This window comes from Passer domesticus, chromosome 3, assembly GCF_036417665.1.
Source record: "Passer domesticus isolate bPasDom1 chromosome 3, bPasDom1.hap1, whole genome shotgun sequence".
Taxonomy (NCBI): Eukaryota; Metazoa; Chordata; class Aves; order Passeriformes; family Passeridae; genus Passer; species Passer domesticus.
The window spans coordinates 36,234,829-36,254,483 of NC_087476.1; the positions used below are offsets into that span (position 1 = coordinate 36,234,829).

General features: G+C 40.3%; 1 protein-coding gene across 4 annotated transcripts in view; it reads left to right on the plus strand.

Moving 5' to 3' along the window:
• The window catches only part of ORC3 (origin recognition complex subunit 3), a 34,728-nt gene extending 19,210 nt beyond the window's left edge, over positions 1-15,518 (plus strand). For 3 of the 4 annotated variants that reach the window (XM_064412611.1, XM_064412614.1, XM_064412615.1), the window contains 8 exons: positions 451-530; positions 4,260-4,393; positions 6,790-6,875; positions 7,336-7,433; positions 8,335-8,476; positions 12,621-12,737; positions 13,792-13,871; positions 14,982-15,518. In XM_064412611.1, the coding sequence (XP_064268681.1) occupies positions 451-530; positions 4,260-4,393; positions 6,790-6,875; positions 7,336-7,433; positions 8,335-8,476; positions 12,621-12,737; positions 13,792-13,871; positions 14,982-15,087 (843 nt within the window). In that variant the 3' untranslated portion in view covers positions 15,088-15,518. The remainder of the gene's footprint in view (positions 1-450; positions 531-4,259; positions 4,394-6,789; positions 6,876-7,335; positions 7,434-8,334; positions 8,477-12,620; positions 12,738-13,791; positions 13,872-14,981) is intronic. The other variant, XM_064412613.1, reaches the window with a different exon arrangement.
• The last annotated feature ends 4,137 nt before the right edge of the window (positions 15,519-19,655 follow it).

Consider the following 19,655-nt stretch of genomic DNA (forward strand, 5'->3'; position numbering starts at 1 on the left):
CTGATATCATTTTATCCACCTTTTCCTGCTAAGCAATTTCTTCCACTAGAAGAGCAATTATATATTCTGTGCATGTGCACCTGTCTCTCAGTTCTCAATTTATTCCATACTGTTACTAGAATCTGTCACTGACTACAAAAGCATCATGAACTGTGCCACTGTTTGAGAACAAAAGGATGTTTTAGCTGGGGTATTTGATTGGAGTTCCTTTCTATTCACTGCAGTTAACTTCTCCTGAATGTTAGTTGTTTGGAACCTGGTGCAGAGCAACAGTCTCCAGCAGAAGCTTAGTTCTGGAAGATATTAAGAGCTCTCATTCCTTTTGCAATCATTCTGCATCTTTGGAAAACAGGCTCTAAAGGAATTGCATATTGCTTTGAGCAGCTTGTTGTAAGATTTCCGTATTACTTGATAAAACACTTTATCCTTTCTTCACCTTCTGCATAACAGATCAGGGAGTTGCACTGTGCTTGTTTGGAAAACCGAGTGTGGGAGACAGAGGAGTATGAGTCATCTCTTCAACTAGCCAGGTGATTTTTTTTTTCCCATTTTGTTTTAATACTGCTGTACACATGGAAAGTATCGGTCATAAGTTATTCTGGAACTTAAAGCTGAGGCTATTACCTGTTCACAGCTAGTTTTAGGGTTGTTTGCAAGTGTAATTGGCTGCTGTTTTCAGTTTGGTTTTCTACTGATTTCCATGAAATTCAGCCAGGTTCTAATATGTCATATGCCCTGAGTAATTTTGCTGAAACTACTGAGATGACTTTGAGTGAATGAGAACGAGTTGGGTTTTGTCTTTCAAAGTATGATATCAAATTATTAGTCTTAGTTGTTTTAAATTTTAATCTCTTGTGAAAATTAGAATCTCTTCCAAATGAGTAGTAGCTGAGGCCTTTCTTTTTTATTTTACTGCTTTCCTTCTCTTCCTGATTTGCCTTAACAATTTTTACAGGGACTGAGTTGGTTTTTTTTTGATACTGTGGGCATAGGACTTTAAGAGGCTGTACTTGTGTTATCTGCCAGTGTTTAAAATGCCAAAGTCATCAAAGCCAGTTTTCTTGATAGAAAACCTTTCAGTTGCAGTGTTGCAGGTAAAGACTTGGAAATGTGCTTTCAACAGACACACGGCAGTGTCTGTCTCCTGATAGTTGCACTCATTCAAATCATCCCTTGGCATCACACAACCCCATAACTGTAACTGCCTCTCCCAGTCCCCCTGAGCTGCTCAGGTTTGATGTGTCTGGCAGTAAAACTGCACAGAAAAACCATTTCGGTGGTGGATGGAGGGTAGCTTTCTGGGCTGATACACCACAAGGAAACACTCTTGAAACTGTAGCTTTGCCATCCTGAGTGGTTCTTGCACATAGCCACTTTTCTGTGTTCTTTACCCGCATCACTTTGAAAGGATTACATGCTTGAGTTGTCATTTCTGCAGTCTTTCCTTTGTGTTCCTTCTCTAATTTACCTGAATCTTGACAGCACTCAGTCACTGCTCAGCTCTTGGCCAAAAATGTGTCATTCTGCTTTCTCTACTGTCTGTCTGTAATCTCTTAATAACTTGGCCTTTTCTCCCCTCTCCTTTTCCTTCTCCTTTGTTTAATTTGATTTCATCCTCTCTGAATTCAGCTGTCTCTTCTCCTGTCTCAAAGCTGGTGCTGCCATCAGATTCTGGCTTGCTCCCCTTTTGTTCTTATCTGTTCATCTCCCTCCTGTTGTTCTTCTGGTCCTGGCTCTCACTGTGGGAGCCTCTGATAGAAATACAGTGATTACAGTGATCATCATGGTCGCTGCTTTCATAGATGGTGATTCTATGATTTTTTTTTTCTTAAATTCAGAAATTCTGTCATTTTCGTAGCAAAACTTGTCCAACAGAACTTCTTCAATTACTTGAAGAAGTAACTTAGTAACAGTAACTTAGCTGCTACTGTTATTTTTTCAGCTTTTAACTTCTGTTTGCCTTTTTAATAATAATTTCTCTTGCCTCTGCTTTTTCTATATAGAAGCTTGCTGTTACCTTTTAGAAGAAAACTGTAAAATGTGGTCTTTCCCCTTCTACTCACAATCTTTTTTTCCCCTTTTGCTCAAATTTAACTCACTGTTCCTTAATATCTCTACCTTCCTGGGAGTCACATCACCTGTTGATATCCTTGTGTTCATCCTTCCCCATCCCTTAGTCCTTTTCACTGTTTTTCTGGAATCCATTTTTTTCCTTGTATTTAGAAAGTAAAAAATAGAGAAGCTTTAAATCAGCTTATTTCTCATTTTCTAACAAAGTACCTCTTTTGCCTTTTATGAATGTAAGGTTTGAATGTAAGGTTTTAAGTTTCTGAATTGTGTTTCTTTTGTGACTGGCTTCTCTACTTCAGCCTTTTCCTGGACAGCCTTTTATGCCTTCTGCTAGAAGTGCTCTTGCCAAAAATGGTATTTCAGGGTAATCTAACTTGAGCAGTCTAGACAGTAGTTACTCTACCTGAGTTTTCCAGAGTCTAAAAGATGCCATGGGGCATCAGAGAATGTGTGAGCTTCAGTTCATTTTGCATTAATTCCATCACAAGAAGATTGGAGAGCGTCTCACTCGATTGGTTATGTGGAGCTAACTGGCTGGGAAATCTCATCAACCTTTTGGGTGGCAAAACTTCAAGGACTGTCTGCCCTATTGCCTTCTGTCTAGATATTGTACTCTGGTTTTTGTCTGCTTATTATGGATGGCTTTTCATCACATGCTGCTTATCACAGTCCTGCCCTTCAGTGACCGGTGCTGACCAGCATGGTATCGCTTCGTCAGGTGATTTCCCTCTTCAGCATTCAGAAGCAGTTTCTGTAGACTTCGTTGTAGCTTCCCATCTTTTGGATAACTTGTCTGAATAATCAGAGTTAGATTTATTTACTGCCTTTTGGTAATCTGAGATCTTCCTCCCTGCTTTAAGCCTGGCTCCTCACCAAATTAAAATCTTAACCTCGGTTATACCTGGCATGCCTTGCAGTAATCGCAAACCTAAAAGGTTGCAAAGGATCCTTTACTGTTTTCTCATATGTGATAACTGTCTTCTTGCCTTTTCTTTGGGCCCTGTAATCACATTGTTGTTGTAAATAAGTTTTTCTACAACTTGCAGTTTCCTTTTGAATAATACTAGGAAAATAAATGTGTTCTTTCCTGTTTGCAGATCTCCAGACCTGCTTTGTCTTCTCTCCAGATTGGGTGTTTAACTGCAGTGTTTTGTCTGGCCTGGAACAAGGCTATCTTGTTTACCCATTATAATACAAGGCAGTTTCAAAATGTTTGGGTGGTCAAGGTCATCCTTTCTGTTGTTAACTCCTGATGCTTTTCTGTACACAACAAGTGCATCTGAAGGCAATACCTGACTTACAAAAATCTGTAGCCCTGAAGCAGATAAACTGAAGCTTTAATTTTAACCTTTTATAAGCATTTAGTATGTATTGCTAGTTAGGAACTAGAGCTTAAATTGCAATTGTCCCTCCAGATATCCGCAGAGCTTCCCCAGCCTCTTCTGAATTCCTCCTTAAATTTCTAGGTCAGTTTTTAGGTAGCTGATATGGGAACACACTGCTTGAGACACTGACCACCATCATTGCTTTGATATCTTTTACATTAAGGTTTTGAGACTGGGCAGTGCTCAGTGACATTTGGGAGAGGCCCTAATAACTAAATAGTAAGTAAATGCTGACTTGCAGGTTGGGCTAGATCTCAAGAGATCCCTTCCAGCTTGAATGGTTCTGGGATTCTAGTGATGACTAGATTTACAGCAATTAAATACAGAAAAAAGCATACAGATTTCATTTGAGAGTCATTCTGAGTCACAAGAGATTAATTTTCTGGATGTCTTTATGTAGTGAATTTTTTTTTTTTACCATTTCATTTACTGGTTTTGGGAATGTGTTCTGAACTCTGTCATGATTGGTTTTTGAGTGTTGGGTTTTTTAAATTTTGTTTTGATGTCTGACTCACAGTTTCAAAAATTGCAACTCCTATGTCCAGCAAGTGTTTTTAGATAATCAGAAAAATGACTGTTCTGCAAGAAAACATTATCACCAAAACTAATTGGCTTGTTTTCTTTCTATTAATGATAGCAGGAAAAAAAATTTGACTTTGCTGCAAGACTGAATGCTTATAATCCTGGAGATTTTTTTCTTTTAAAAGGAGTTTTTCTTTTTTTTTGAACTTGTCTCAACTAAGAACATTGAAAGCTGTTTCATCATCCTGCATTTCAACTTCAGCCAACAATTGTGTCTTTTAGGATGCTGAATAAGACTGATTTGGTAACCATGCTCCAACAATGTGTGGAAATTTTGATGTCATCTTCTGGAAAGGAGTTTGGTAGGGCAGTAGAAAAGTTGAAGCAGTTCTTGACCCAGTTTCAGAATCTAGAAGGTGGGTGTGTACCATCATGTATTCCATTACAGATTATATAAAGGCTATTTTGTAATCTGACTGTTTTCCCTGAGATAGCCTGTCATCGTATTAAGCCATCATATTTGCAGGACTTTTTTTTTTTAATACATGCACAAATTTGGGAAATGTTTATATTCTCTATTGGTATGTGATTTATGTTTTTTATAATATGGAAGAGTGATGTAAGATAAGAAATTGGACAGATCAGCAAACATTATCCCCTAAATCTCTCATATGTGTATTTTGAGTATTTTAGCAGATGTTGTAGTTGCTATAAACAAACTGTTTTTAAACATAAATAGCAGCAGACAGGCAAGGACTGCATAAGCTGTCCTTATGACATGGAATTTAATCAAAATGTAGGTAAGGTTCCTTGCTCTGCACGTTCAGAGCTAGGACCCCACGTGCCAGTTGTCAGCTCTGCTGACAGGCTGTGACTTGTCAAGCCCCCAGATCTGATTGTTCATGGTACAGGACCTATTTCAAGGTTTAGCAAGGCAAATGAGTGGCAGCATTCTGTCTTTCAGGGCAGGTTAACTGAAACTGCTGCATTCTCTCTGAAACATGAGTATGATGTATTCCAGCATTCTTCTAGAATAAGAATGTTGTTGCTTTCCCTGGATTATGGAGAAGCACTCCACAGAGATTGGCTTTTGAAGATTAATTGGTTATCAGCTAGTCTGTTTTATGCATATTAATCAAGCTCATTATCAGTGTGGTTGCTGTACAGCACTTGGACAAGTAGGCAGCAACCCCCAAATACAGTCAATATTAATTATAGTCACATTACAATGTAGGGTTATCTGGAGGTTGTCCAAAAGAATCAGCTCTTGTCTGCACCGTGTATTTTTTAATAGTTGTAGTAAAAGCAGAGCTGTGGTAGAGAAAATAGGTCATCACTTTGAAAAAGCTGTGTATGTCACTGCTGGTACCAGCACTGAGGAATCTGAACTATGATGGAAAACCAAAGGTTTGTCTAGTTTGGAAGAAAGAATTAAAGCAAAAGGCTTTTAAGTAGTTGGATTCTTACCTTGAGGAAATAAATAAGGAACAACAACTCCGGGGATTCAGAACTTCCAGAACTATAAAGCAAAAAAGACAGTATTTTTACTTAGGATTTGAAGATGGGTTTAAAATAGAGAATGTCTACTGAATCCATGAATGATCTTAGTTTGTTTTCAAAGTGGATTTAATTTAAGCTCCAAAGGAAAAGTGAGAAGGGGAAGTTAAGATATACTGTACATGAATAGATTGCTGAGTTAGATAACTTTTTACTTTATATTTATGTGATGGTGTTGATCTTTAGTGGGGGTTCTTACATGTCTGCCAAAAATGTGATGTACCCAAATTGTCCACAGAGCTCTTAAAGTGAAAGGATAGTCCAAAATACTGTATTTTATAACAGCAAGAGAGTCCGTTGTCCTGACTGCCTAATGAACTGATAAACATAAAATCATGAAGCTTGCACATACAAAATATCTTCACATTCAGTCTATTTTGAGCTGCAGGATTTGGAAAATAAAAAATATATTGGTGTACTAGTGGAGAGGAAGTTTTCTGATTTGAAGTCTTCAGCACTCAGACGAATGTCTGCAGGACCCTGGAAGATACCAAATTGTTCTCTGCAGGTCACCAAAAAGCTTTTAAATATGATTGTCACTGCTGATAGAGCTTTACCTGTGATGTGTGGGTGGAATCTCCATCTGCCATCTTAAATAAGGCAAGAAATCTAGATTCCATTTTTTCTGATTATCACTCATCCTAGCACTGATTGTGCTTTGGGGGGTTTTGCTTCTTTGTTTTTACCTAAAAATTAATAATTATTGGTGCAATTGATCACCAAACTACATGTCCATGAAGATGAAATTTTCTTATAAATTAAGCTGAGAATAAAACTGGGCAATGAAGTACCTTAGTATACTTCTGTTTGCTGCTCTGGTTGCAGTTTCTGCATTAGGTAGGGAGAACTCATTTTTTACTCATTTCTTACTCATTATTTTTCTGCACATGAGAAGGGAAAAAAATGCAGCATGTGGCTTTTTGAATATTCCAAAAGCATGAGTAGTACCTAGTCCTAATCTGTCAAATTAACAAATGTTGAGAGTATGACCTAGGATGACCTAAACAGAATTAAAGTGATGTGCAAGGCTTGTACTGGGCCTTTGCTCAGGGCTGAATTGTTACTTAATCACTGCTGGCTAAGCTGTACTGCACACTCCTTTTTTAACAATCTTCTGCAAGATGCAAAACCCAAAAGCTGCCTGTGACTGGGTCTGTGTGAACAAGGAACTGCTGAGTACTTTGAAGATTGCTTGGGTTAGGAGGTTTATGTAGGAAAAGTCTACCCCACATATCAAACACCAGTTTTGTTGTAGTAACAGAAGCTTCCCAAGAACGAGATGTGTCCGTATCGCCACAAAAGGAACTCCAGAAGAAGACAGACCTCTATCACCTTCAGAAGGTTAGGCCTGCCTAGGCTTTACTGACTGGTTCCTTAAATTAATGTTTTGAAATGTTCATGTTGCTGGAGCTCTGAGTAAAGGGTTGTGTGTGAGTGTCTCATCTTAAAAATGAATGAATAACTACCAACTATGTATTTCAGGCCTTCCTGACACATAGAAAATTATAGAAAATAATCTATCATAAACCAGGATTTTAAAATGCAAATTAGATGTTTTCTTTTTATTTAACTTGTAATTTAGACATTCTGCCTAACACATATTTCTTTGAATTTCTCAAACTCCTACGGGTTTGAGAACTGAATACATTGGCCTAAATAAAAATAACTGCATGATTACATTTCAAACATCATCAGTGAAAACATGTCAGCAAAAATTAATTATACATGTTAAACACATAGATTGTGTTCTCCAGAGAATAACTGCTTCCCATGTAGTCTTATGCACCACTTTTTTTTAAAGACCTTGTTGGAGTTGAAGGAATCAAGGAGGTCTAAGAAACTGACAAAGTTTGAAATGCTTCGTTTTGAAGTTGTTGACTATATAGACAGTCTTGTAAGGTGAGCCTTCCTGTTTTATATTCCTGCATTAGTTTTCATCATAAGTTGCAAATGAAATTTTACTAACATGTTAATCTTGTCAAAATTGTGTCTTGGTCCCTGTGGCATACTTTTTTTTTTCCACTTCCTATTCTTCTTTGAGGGCTCTAAAAGTAATAACTAAAAAATACCAAAACCAAACCAACACACCTCTTTTCCAATAGATCAGTTGAAATAATTAGAATACAAATGGACCAACCTGCTTTGGCTACTGAGACAGTGTTGAGGGAGCAGTGGGTATAAGTGGCAAAATAAAGTCAAGAGTCTTTACCCTAATCTTTGCTGATCTGTTCTACTTATGAAACTGTACAGATGTCAAGTGAGATATCCTGTCCATTTTGGGAACTGTTCTGGTGAGCAAGCCGTAGCAGATGCAGTTTTGGAGGCAGCTCTGCAGTGGAAAATGTGAAAGGCTTGTTGTGGTGGGGGAAGAGATGAAGGCATTTGTTAATTATAGAGGGTGGGGGGGAGGCAGGGAAGCTAACACAAATATGACTGCCAAGCAAAAAGCCCCAGCTAGGAAGGGCAAGATGAGCAGAGACTCATGGTGAGGCCTTGAGATGGATAAGTAAGATCTGTGGAGTACTTGACTGGGTTAGCACTGTAGCTGCTGCCCTTATTTTTGAATTTGTCAGTGTCCCAGCTAGAGTTCTGTGCTAAATCCATTAGATATAGAACTGATAATAACAGACTTCTCTGCTTAGAAGTTTATTTCAGTGCTGTTCATCTTGTTTTTCAGAGATTTTTCAGTACTGGATGGGAAACATGCATTTTTATAGTCTTGACAGCAGTAGACTTGCATTGTTTCCCTTCAGCTGAAGCTTGTGTCTCCCCCAACCCCCCATACCTCATGCTTTTCCAGAAGATACCTGGTTCCTGCAGAGGACAGGACCCTGCATGAGATTGTGTATTTCAACGCAGCCGCTGTTCTCCGCGGGCACTTGAACGCGGCCCCCAGGACTGCCCTGCACACAGCTTTGAACAACCCCCACTGGTACCTGAAGGTAGGAAACAGCTCCTGGGCTGCTGCAGCTCTTCTGCAGGGCTCTGTGAGCACGGTGTGCAAGGCTGCGTTTTGCTGTTTCATGAAGCTTGGCACATATTCAGCTGTTTTGCAGAGAACTAGCAAGTGCTGATAAGCAACTGGGGACTTTGTTCAAGGAGCTGGGGAATCTGTCTGGCAGAGGTAATTCTGGGAAGAGTTCTGTAAGGAGGAATCCATTTTTCAGAGCATGTTCTAGACATGTTATTTTCTTTCTTCTGTAGATGTAGCACAAAACTAATTTTGTCCTCCATTACAATTAGGATGACTGTCCACAGGGAAAAATAAAGTGTCTGTTACTCTTTCCAGAGACTTTCTTAAGAGGGCTGGTGCTCAGTCCTCATTGTGTAGATTAGCTGTAAGGTAAAGGCTGTTCAGGTGGAGTCATAACATTCAAATAGCATAATTACAGCGTATTTAACCAAGTCCTTTATTTCCCTCTATGATTTCATTTTAATTCTTGTTGTACATTGATATCCTGTATTTTCTGAGTCCAAGAAAAGGATCAGCCTAACCCTGCCCTTTTCTAGAAGAGAAAAGCAAATTGTTCTCCACTTCTTTCATAAGTCAAACTGAAAGGATGACCAAAAGAAATAAATAGACTAGGATTTGGAAAAGGAGTGAACATACATTTTTTTACTTGTTTATAGAAGGTACTTGAAGTTGTTCTTATTGCCTAACATTTTTCTTAAAAAAACTGATCATAATTTTGAAGAAGCTATTGGTTGTGGCTGTATCTGAGTAATGCACTACTTGAATCAAAGCTAACACTTACCAGGAACTGTAAAGGCTGATAAAGATCAGCCTTTGAATTCTACAACCTGATTTGTATTGGGTTTGTTGGCAGCGTCCTCTATTTAAATGAGGGTTATCAGTTTTGCTGTGTGCAGGAGTTATTACTAAAACCATTTACAGAGCTTATTTGTGAGAATAGTAGTTAGCAAGTTACCGTTAAAGAAACCTAATGTGAACCTCAGTAATTTATATTTTTAGTAAACCTGTAAATGTATAGACTAGGACAGCCAAGAAAATGTAACTACTGATGTCTTTAATAAGTATTCTGCTCTCTTTGATGAGTTGACAAGATTTAAAGCCCTCTGTCATCCTGTACTTTGTACTTGGACATGCTTTAACATATTTCCAATGTTTTCTGAGAAGATTGTGAAGTTCTGGCATAGCTTCTAACAGTAGCAGTATTGGCTGAGTACCTTGCTTAGCATTTTAATCCATGTGAGTCAAATATTTTCTGTCTATGACTTGTGCATGGTTTGTGTTTTTCTGCATCGTAACCAGAGCAAAATTCTCTAAAACTTTTCCTTCCAGAAGGCCAGGAAAGAACGAAGTGCTTCAGTAGAGTACCAGTGTATGATTAATATGTGATGCACTTCTTACAGGAGTCCAGTTACTTATTTAGCAAAGTGTGAACCAAGGGTCATATTTATCAGGCTGAGGGGAAGAAGAGAACCCAAAAAAACTGCACCAAACCCAGCATAATTCTGGTTTCACTGATCCTTTGAAAATTTAACAAGCTGAAACTTGGGATACCAGCTCCCATATCAGGGAAAGAGGGTTTGGTCCTTGGGATAACAGCATTGATTCCAGAGCAAGGTATGCTGTGTCCTCTGTCTAGCCTTGGGGCAGGGTCAGGCAAGAGCAATTCCTCATCAGCTGTGTTCTGGGTTGCTCCCACTCCTGTTCTCTTCTTTTGGGAGCAGCACCTCTGTGCTGTACAGATGGATTCACAGCTGGCTACTTGTGGTAGGGCAGTTCCTGCTTGTCAGCCTGGTTATTTCCTCTCGGGACCACAGGTGTGCTGCAGCCCCAGAGCCAAGGTTTCCCTGCTGGCAGCTGCAGCTCCCTCCCTGCTCCCTGTGGCTGCACTGCAGAGCTTGGCCCTGGAAGCACAAGGGAGCCTGGGATCCCTCAGGGCTGCTGCACATGAGCCTGCCCCAGCCACACCCTCAGTTGTGATAACTGTCCTGACCTTAACATTAGAAAAGCAAAGGGTCCAGCATTGCCAGGTTGGCACATGGGTGAGTAGTAGAAAACCACAGAGCTGAGTGCTGTAGGAGAGGGGAAATGAGAAGGGTTTATTGTTGTCCTTCTGGGCAGTGGTGAGTCACTAGATCTAGATGAGCCAGAAGTGTAACCTCACGTGTGCCAGGTACTAACACAGGAGTATTGGAAACTATTGTGGTACACCCTGAGTTACAGAAGTGTACCATTATACTCCTGAGTTCCTGATGAACTAATGTCAGCGTTGTAACACTGTGAGGGGTTAGCCATATTTCTCTGAATTTTTCTGGAAACCCTCTTGTAATGAACTGACAGATACCAACCTAAGGTCTACAGTTTTTATGTTCCTTGTAGAGGAGAGTAAATAAACTTGAAAATTACTAGGTGTTCTGTAAATTGTGAAATGTCTCATAAGTGACAGAGTCCAAACTGGAGCTGAGTCTCAAAAATTGCAGGAATTGAGATCTATGGGTAAACTAAAGATTCTTGAGTGAATTTTTTTTCCCTAGCCTTCTTTCCTGTCTTGAAAAGCATTTTTCTTTTGAAGGTGTCTGTCATTACTACAGCTTTATAACTTCCCCTAAAGTTGCTTGTATATTTTACTAGCATATGAAAGTGTTTTAGAACTAACTTCTATGACCTGAAAGGAATGATCAGTGGTTGTTTTCATGTTAAGACAGCTGACTTCTTAGAGTGCATGAAACTGAAATGAAATGCTGTAAATTTCTGCAGCTGTACAGAGACTTGCCTCTGGCTCGAGTGGCTTTTCAGCTTCCCAAGTAAATGGTTCAGTGCTGATGACCTTGAATCCGAGGCTGGAAAGCTGCCCAGCAGAAAAGGGCCTGGGGGTGCTGGCCAGGAGAGGCTGAACAAGAGCCAGCTGTGCCCAGGTGGTCAGCAAGGCCAATGGCACCCGGCCTGTGTCAGCAACAGTGTGGCCAGCAGGGCCAGGCAGTGACTGTCCCCCTGTGCTCTGCAATGGTGAGGCTGCACCTCGAGTGCTGTGTCCAGTTCTGGGCCCCTCACTTTAAAAAGGATATGGAGGTGCTGGAGCATGTCCAGAGAAGGACAACAAAGCTGGGGAAGGGTCCTATGAGGAGCAGCTGAGAGAGGTGAGAGTGTTTAGCCTGGAGAAAAGGAGGCTCAGGAGGGACCTTATCACTCTCTACAGCTGTCTGAAAGGAGGCTGTAGCCAGGTGGGGGGTGGCTTCTTCTCCCAGGGAATCTGCAACATACAAGAAAAAATGGCCTCAGGTTGCACCAAAGGAGATTTAGGTTGGATATTTGGAAGAATTTCTTCCTGGAAAGAAGCAGCATTGGAACAGGCTGCCCAGGGAAGTTGTGGACTCACCATCCCTGGAGAGATTTGAAAGACATGTAGATGTGGCAGTAAAGAACACAGTTTAATGGTGGCTGTGGCAGTGCTGGGTTAATTATTGGACTCGCATGATCTGCAAGGGCTTTTCCAACCTTAATGAGTCCATGAATTTCCTGAAACACAGTATACTTAGTGAGAAATTAGACTTTTGCCTTTACAGATGCTGAATTTCAAGCCAGAGATAAATGATTGTTACATTTCAAAGTTAAAACTCTGAGATGAGAGAAGCAATTATTTTCAGTACATATGACAGATCTATAGTAAGTCTTCCTCTTCCTTTCAAGGGGGCTGGGGGAAAAATTATACTTTCCTATTTTCTACATGGTAAATCATGACTAGTTTCCTCTCCCGACTCCATAAAATGGAGTATTTCTCTCTGGTATGTAAATAGAACTAGCAAAAAATTGCATAAAATCAGATAATCACTCATTACAGTAGATACTGCAGAAGTGTTACAGAAGGAACACCAGGAGTGAAGTAGCTGTGGGGGGGTTCTGTTGGGTTTTTTTTAATAGTATGCTTATTTTCCTGTTTGTTTTTTGGGGATTTTTTTTTTTCCTTTGTACCATCAACTTGTCATTAAACACACAAACAGTAAACATTTGCATAAAATACCTACTATCTGAATTACCTGAAATGTTTTATCTAGCTCTTGGAATTGCTCAAGATTAGACACTGATCAAAGTTACTGCCTTCAATTTTTTTTCATCAGAATCAAGCTCTGAGATGTGATGGAGGAGGCATTTCTAACAAAGCCCCTGACATATGCATTGTGTATAAGCTCCATTTGGAATGTGGCAGATTGATTAATCTTGTTGATTGGTTAGAGGTATGTGATGATGCAAACAGCTCCTTCACCTGCTTTCATTATTCTCATTTACCTTTGTGCTGCATGTCTGCTTTTCTTTAATGCCCCTTTTGACAGCTTAAATCATTGCATACCTTGGTCCACAAGACCACAAGAACCTGCAGTAATCCCAATAAGTCTTTCTCTTTTGTGAATTATTTATTTCTAGCTCTTTTAATCGGTGATGAAACTATTTTGCTTCTATTTCTATTTTATGCTCAGCACAGATCAGATTTTGTGCTTAACAAAGCTGCCTTTCTTTTTTCGTCTTTAAGTATTCTGTGACACTTTTATGACAACGGGCAAGGAGGGCTCTTGGAGACAATATGCCAGGGAAAAGCCTGGGTCCTTCTAGCTTGGCAGCCTGTCTCATAGTGTAGCCAAAAGCAGAGAGACTATAGCAAGAGATACATTAATATGATCAGGTCTCCCTGGCTAACAATGACATTTTAGTTCTAAGGTTTCCTAAAGTTGAGTGGTTCTTTTGTATTTTGTAAACCTACCTGGATGTCATTACCAGTATCTTTTAGCAACCACAGCATCTTCTGCAAGAAACTCTGTAGCTTAACCACCTGCAGTTTAGAGAATACTCCTTTTACTTCTTCCAGGTGTGTTTTGTTTGCTGTTGTCCTGGTTGTGTATTGTATATTCCTACCCAGACTCTTGCTGTCCCTCAGTTTTAAAGATTTCTTCACAGCCAACTTAACTTCCCTAGAATATTTAAGCAGTCTCACTTTGAGAATATTTTTTCAGTTCTGTAGTTTCTCTGAGAATGGGTCAGGACCCAGAACCATTTGAGATGCCAAATGCAGGCACAGGAGTTCAGAGAGTGATGTCTTGCATTCTGTATTCCTGCCATGGTAATGTGTAACCTTGCTTGCTCTTTGATCCTGCTGAACTGACACACTCTTGGAGTTCTCCTTATAAGATCTTATTCCCCCTGCATGATAGCCTTCAGCTCAGAGGTCACCATTTTATATGCAGATCTGTCTGTCTGTGAACTGGAATAAATCTTGTGCTGCTTTTCCCTTTCTAGGCTTTCTCAACTGTGGTGATGGCAGCTGAGGAACCAAATGCAGATGCAGCTTCCTCAGACCAGGTGGATGATGTTATCCAGTATCCTTTCTCATTTTTCTCAAGTTTGACATGGAAAATCTTACAGGATTTATGAACCAGGGGTTTTAAAATACAGTTTCATGTACACTGATTAACTAATTCAGAAAATATTCCTTTAAACAGCCTTAATATATTGAAAATATCTAAGAAATAGATCAGTTTGAATAGTCTGGCTAGGAGTGGCGAGGTAAGAGAGCACCTTTTGTCTTCAGGAGGTGTTTGGGTCTGAAACAGAACCAGAAGTCCATAAAAAAGTTGAAACTGTTTGGGTAAATCATCAGAGAGTTGGTATAGCTGCTGGATAGAGGAACAGATGGGAGGAGGGTTCTGACCCAAGAGCAGATGGAGAAATAGAAGCAGTAGTTCATTATGTTCCAGTACCTTGGAGTTGAGAACTTGCTTTGCACAGGACACCCATTCTGCTTCTTACTTTGTCCTGATCCTGAACTGAGGTCTAAAAAATATTTAATAGATGAGCATTAGAACCAAACCTCATGGCTACAGCAGTAGTGCTGCCACAGAGAAGAAATGAATAGTTGTACAAAAATAGGCTTAACTAAAGGAAGGATAATTATATGCTCTAATACTTTACCTGGCTTTCCTGGCGCTTCCTTTTTTACAAGCTCCACTGTTAATTGTCACTAACAATAAATTTAATCCTCTAACTTGGGAATATAAACCTGTATGTCAGGGAGGCAGCAACAAAAGCAAAGTGAATAAAAAGGAGAAGGCGGTGCCATGAAACCTCAGAAAAAATCTCTGTAATTATCTATCCATTTTTTTGTCAAGGGACATAAAAGTATAAATTCTTCTGAGACATTACAAAATTGGTATGTTTGCAGGCTTTAAGCTTCTCTTAGGAGTGGGAAAAGGAACTCTTCCTTTGCTGTCACGTCATATGCATGTGGCAGAACTACTGATCAGATTGAAGATTTGTCTTACTGTAGGCAGCTTGTGCTCTGCCCTTATTTCCAACAATGTCATTGTGCAACACATGGTGTAATCTGTACGTACCATGACTTGGAAATCTTGCCCTCCTAGAAGAGAACAGTGTGTCTGTCACTGTCTCATCAAAGTGTACTTGGTTTCTTTCCTTCACTGACATTCCAGCGCTCGCTTTATTCGAGCTGTTTCTGAGCTGGAGCTCCTCGGGTTCATAAAGCCCAGCAAGCAGAAAACTGACCACGTGGCAAGGCTGACATGGGGAGGCTGTTAATGTGCCACCAAGGTGCTAATAAACTTCCCAGCAGAGCAAGGGCTGTGTTCCCACACAGTTACTTCTTGCTAACTTTGCATACTGAGTCAAAATCAGCAGTGCCTGAATGTTGTGAGATGCATTCTGAGTGCCTGGGCAGGCTTGAATAGAGATGTTGGTTTTTAATATTCTGCTGTATTAATGCTCAAATACTGTATTGTTGTGCCAGTTTCAATCTTCTTTGATGTGTGATATTTAACAGTCCACTGATACAACTCAGGCTAGCAAGCCAAAAGGACAACACTGGCTGTGTCAGCCACAAAAGTGATGAAGCAGTATTATTGACATCCTTATAAGCTGATAGGATTTGAGTCATTATTATAAAATGCCTCCTAGATCCTTGAACTAGGTTTAAAAATAAATAAAACAAGTATGCTAAAGAAGACAATGAACTTCCATGTTCAGCCTCTGCTGTGTGTTCTTCCAAACTGGTCCTAACTCCCTAAAAACTCCTTGAAGAAGAGGAGAGAATAATTGTGAAGGTGCAGTTTTGCCCTTTGGCAAGAGCAAAAGTGAACTGTTGGAATTCCTTTTGCTAGTTGAAGTTGATGGGTACTAGTTGACTCCTGCTGTTAGGAAAGTTTGTGTCAGCAGACTGAGAACATGGCAGTTGTGCACTCAGGTGGAAGGTAGGAAAATCCCCACCTAAAGCACATGTTGTAACCTCCCTCTTTGCCAATGGTTTGTTCTGCATGCAGGCTAAGGAACCAGCTGTGTGAAATGTGATCCATCTTCAAAAAGCCTTCTCAGACCAACCTCTTCCCTTGACTGTGTGTATGGAGCAAATGTGTTTATGCCAGGGTCTGTGCCCTGTTCTTCAACCATGGGAAAAGCCTTAGGAACCGAAGGGGAAAAGCTGCGTTGCCCTCCAGAGCAGTGCATCTGCCATGCTTTGCTAAACCCTCTGTAATCACTTCCATAAACCAGATCTCTGCTGGGGAGAGGAAGTCGTGCTACAGAACCAGTAACTTAGCCAGCTCTTTCCCCAGGAATGCGTATCAGAGATGTCAGGCTTGTTTTAAATACACAACTCCTGCCCTCTTGGAGCATTATTTTCCAGCTGCAGGAATCACAGAGTCACAGCAACAGGTCGTGCTGTGTGGAAGTGGGGGTCTGGTTCTAAACTCTGCCAGCCAGTTCAGAAGGGGGAGGAGGAGGAGCTTATCAGACTACTGCCAGAACATACAACTTGGGAAACAATGACAAAAACCTCAAGAGCATGAATTTTTAGGATTGCAGTAGAGTATTTGCAAAAGTTTCAAGACACAGGTAAAAAATTCCTGTTCTTCCCTGGTGAGCAGGCTCAGGGACCTGTTCAGTAGCACAGACAGCTTTCCAGGTGCTGAGAGGAAAGAAACATTTCAGCAGAGGGGGAGGCTGAGCACCCCCATCCTGAACCTCACCCCATTTATCTTGCAAACACACTTGACAAAGGAAAGGGAGCAGCACCAAACGTCTCTGTGCTGTGCAAGAGGACAAGAAGCCAAGTGCTTTGCTGTGTAGCTGTCTCCTGCCACCCCCCTCTGCTAACCTCACCCAGGTAACTTTCACACCCCGAGGGTAAAACAATCAGAAATAAAGAGAAACCAGCCTCAACAGTGTGTGGCCTTTAATCCCCAAATGTGCAGGCAACATGACATTTAAACAGTAAAATTAATAGTTAATGGCTGTTTCTTCCCTTTAACTAATAACAAATTTGTACGGTTAAAGTCACATTTGCTGTGCTACATACGGTTTCTCAGATCAAATCTGTAATTCTGTACTTGGCGCTTCATTTTCTTCAGCAAGGAGGGTAAAAGGTTGAACAGTTAAAAACACAAACTAAACTGGTCATAAATTTAATTTAGTTCACCTTTCTTTTTTCAGAAGCTGGACTTTGCAATCAGTCCTACTTTCCTGGAAAGAGCTTAACATCACTGAATCTAGAATCAACATCAGTAACAGCTGAGACACCCTCACATACCTTAGCTGAAAGAGATTTCAACTGGAAAATTAAAAATTAATTTCTACAACTGTCTGCATAGTAATAACATGTTTTGCAGATATTCCAGAAAATCTTCACTGTATGCAATGCTCACTTAAAGAAAACAGGATAAAAAAACCCCAAAGTGTTAATGTCTGTAGTAGTTCTCAAACTCCAGTGTAAAGCCTCACCTCTGAACTCTTACCATCTTTCAACAGAACTACTGCCAAACATCAGACCTGAATGCAAGTTAACGCTCATTAAAATCATTTTCCAACCCCTTTTCTCTACTGTTACAGATGCTGTTCTTTGACACCTCTTTATACTACTGCACTACTGGTTTCAAACACAAACTTTGTAATTGTTTATCTTGAAGCCTGTAACAGCAATAAACTATAAGAACAGCCCAGATGCCTGTAAAAGCCATTTCATTATTGAGAATGACTTCCAATACAAGTCACAAGCACTGGTTAACAAGAGCATCAACTTTTAGTACTTTACCAGCCTCCATTTTTTTCTCCCCACTGTGGAGTCAGAAAGCTTAAATCCTTCCCAATTTGAACAGAGAGTTTTCACAAAACGGAGTTTTCAAGCAGAATCTGTGACTGGTCATGCTGTTCAAGTGTACACAGGCAAATCTCAAACATCAGCACCCGAGATTGCTTTGAATGTCCTTCCTCTGCAACCTTGAAAATTGCTGAATCATCTTAGGGTTATATGCTCTCACATCTAGACACAAAAATCAACACATAGGATGTACATGCTGCTTTTCAAGTACACAGTAACTGAGATCTGCTTGGAAAGAAAGAAATACATCACTACCTTAAAAAAAGGTTAACCAAGATCTTTGGTTTCACTCTGTTAAGTTCCAATTACCTGTTCTCAGCTTGCCTGGCTTTTGGATAAGACTGCACTTACATACAAATGGCAAAAACATTCTACACGTGGCCACCACAAAGTGTAGTGCCAAGAACTGTGTCGTTACTGAACTGTACCCATTTCTCCTTGACTCAAAAGCCTTTGAAAAGGTTCTACAAAGCAGGTTGGTTCTCAAGCACCAGCCAGCTCCTCACAGTACCCCAATTTCCCTATTTTTTCAACAGCCATCAAGCTCCCGGCCATTTTCCTACTGAAGAGTATGTCTCTTGTTAGAACAAGTCTTTCCTGTGTGATTCATCACACTAGATACTGGCACTGAGATTAAGAAAAGGAGCCAGTCTGAAGTCCAAGACAGAAAAGCAGCAGGTTAAAAAATGAAAAATTTCAAAGAATGCAACCTCATTTCCAAAAGAGGCACAAATTAAGCATACCACAGCTGTGATACATCAGCACTCACCATGCCATGCTTTTCATCTGCCACAAGACTGCTTATTATGCATCAATTTGGAGCAGTACAGGAGTGGCTGGGTGCTAGCATGACATCACTTCTTATTTATACATCTTAATATCCCAAAAGAAAAGATAAGAACACAGGAAATAGATGAGCTGTATGAGGATGCCAGAATTTGCATGGTGGTCCAACTAGAAGCAGTCATTTTCCTAGCCAGGGCAACTTAATAAAAGGATGTCAAAACGTGAGGAGCAGGAAGGAGAGGGACTGAGGACTTCAAGGCAGACAACAAAAATTACAGCCCTTGACAGTTTTATCTTCAGTGACAGAAGACCTGAGAGGGGAGTCTAGCAGAGATTTCTCATTTCTGGGATTCTGAAAATAGAGTAGAAATAATAGAAATATTGAGGCAAGACAGGTTTCAGGAAGTGAGTTGATACTGTGGCAATGTGTCCAATTCTGAACCTTCAATCTCACTCCTAAGAGTTCGTGAAAACAGCAGAGCTCATCACAAGGTTTCTCTGATACCATAAGTAAGCACGAGCCAATTACCAACTTCATCTACCAGCTTCAACTCAAACTTCTCTGTTAATGAGATGGGACACAGCTCTATCAGAGAGCAGACTTCCCTTTAACCAGAAGCTGACAGTAAGTTAGAGAAGACAGCAGTTTATAATCAAATTATTACTTTGGTAGCAATACTTCCACCCCACAACACACAGATCTAGACTTGCCATGTAGGAAATGTGCAGTGATTGAGAGACCCAGCACTGCCCAGACAGCAGCAGCAAGCAGCCTGTCAACAGCTGAATGCATCCAACAAGGCTCTCAACCCTGAACAGGCATTACACACCTTCAGTTCTTGCAACAGCTACACTGTTCCAGCCTGCAGTACTTGCACCTGCTCTATCTCATTAACAGATTTCCTTTAATGTGTCACTGAAATCTGAAAGAAGGCAAGTGCAGCTGGTGTTTGAGTCAGCTGCAGCAAGTTACATCACCAGTTTTGTGTCCATTCTGTACCAAACATGCTTCCTCAACACGAAACACTACAGCCAATCTAAGGAAGATTTCTCTGCCTCTGAAGAATGACCTGAGATTTTACTCCACTTTCTTCTCCTGATCTAGAACTGACCCACCCACTATTGCTAGTAAATAAAGTTTTCATTTAAACACTCAGATTTAAGTTTATTCATACACAGCAAACGTTCCACCTGCATATTAAAAACAAACAGA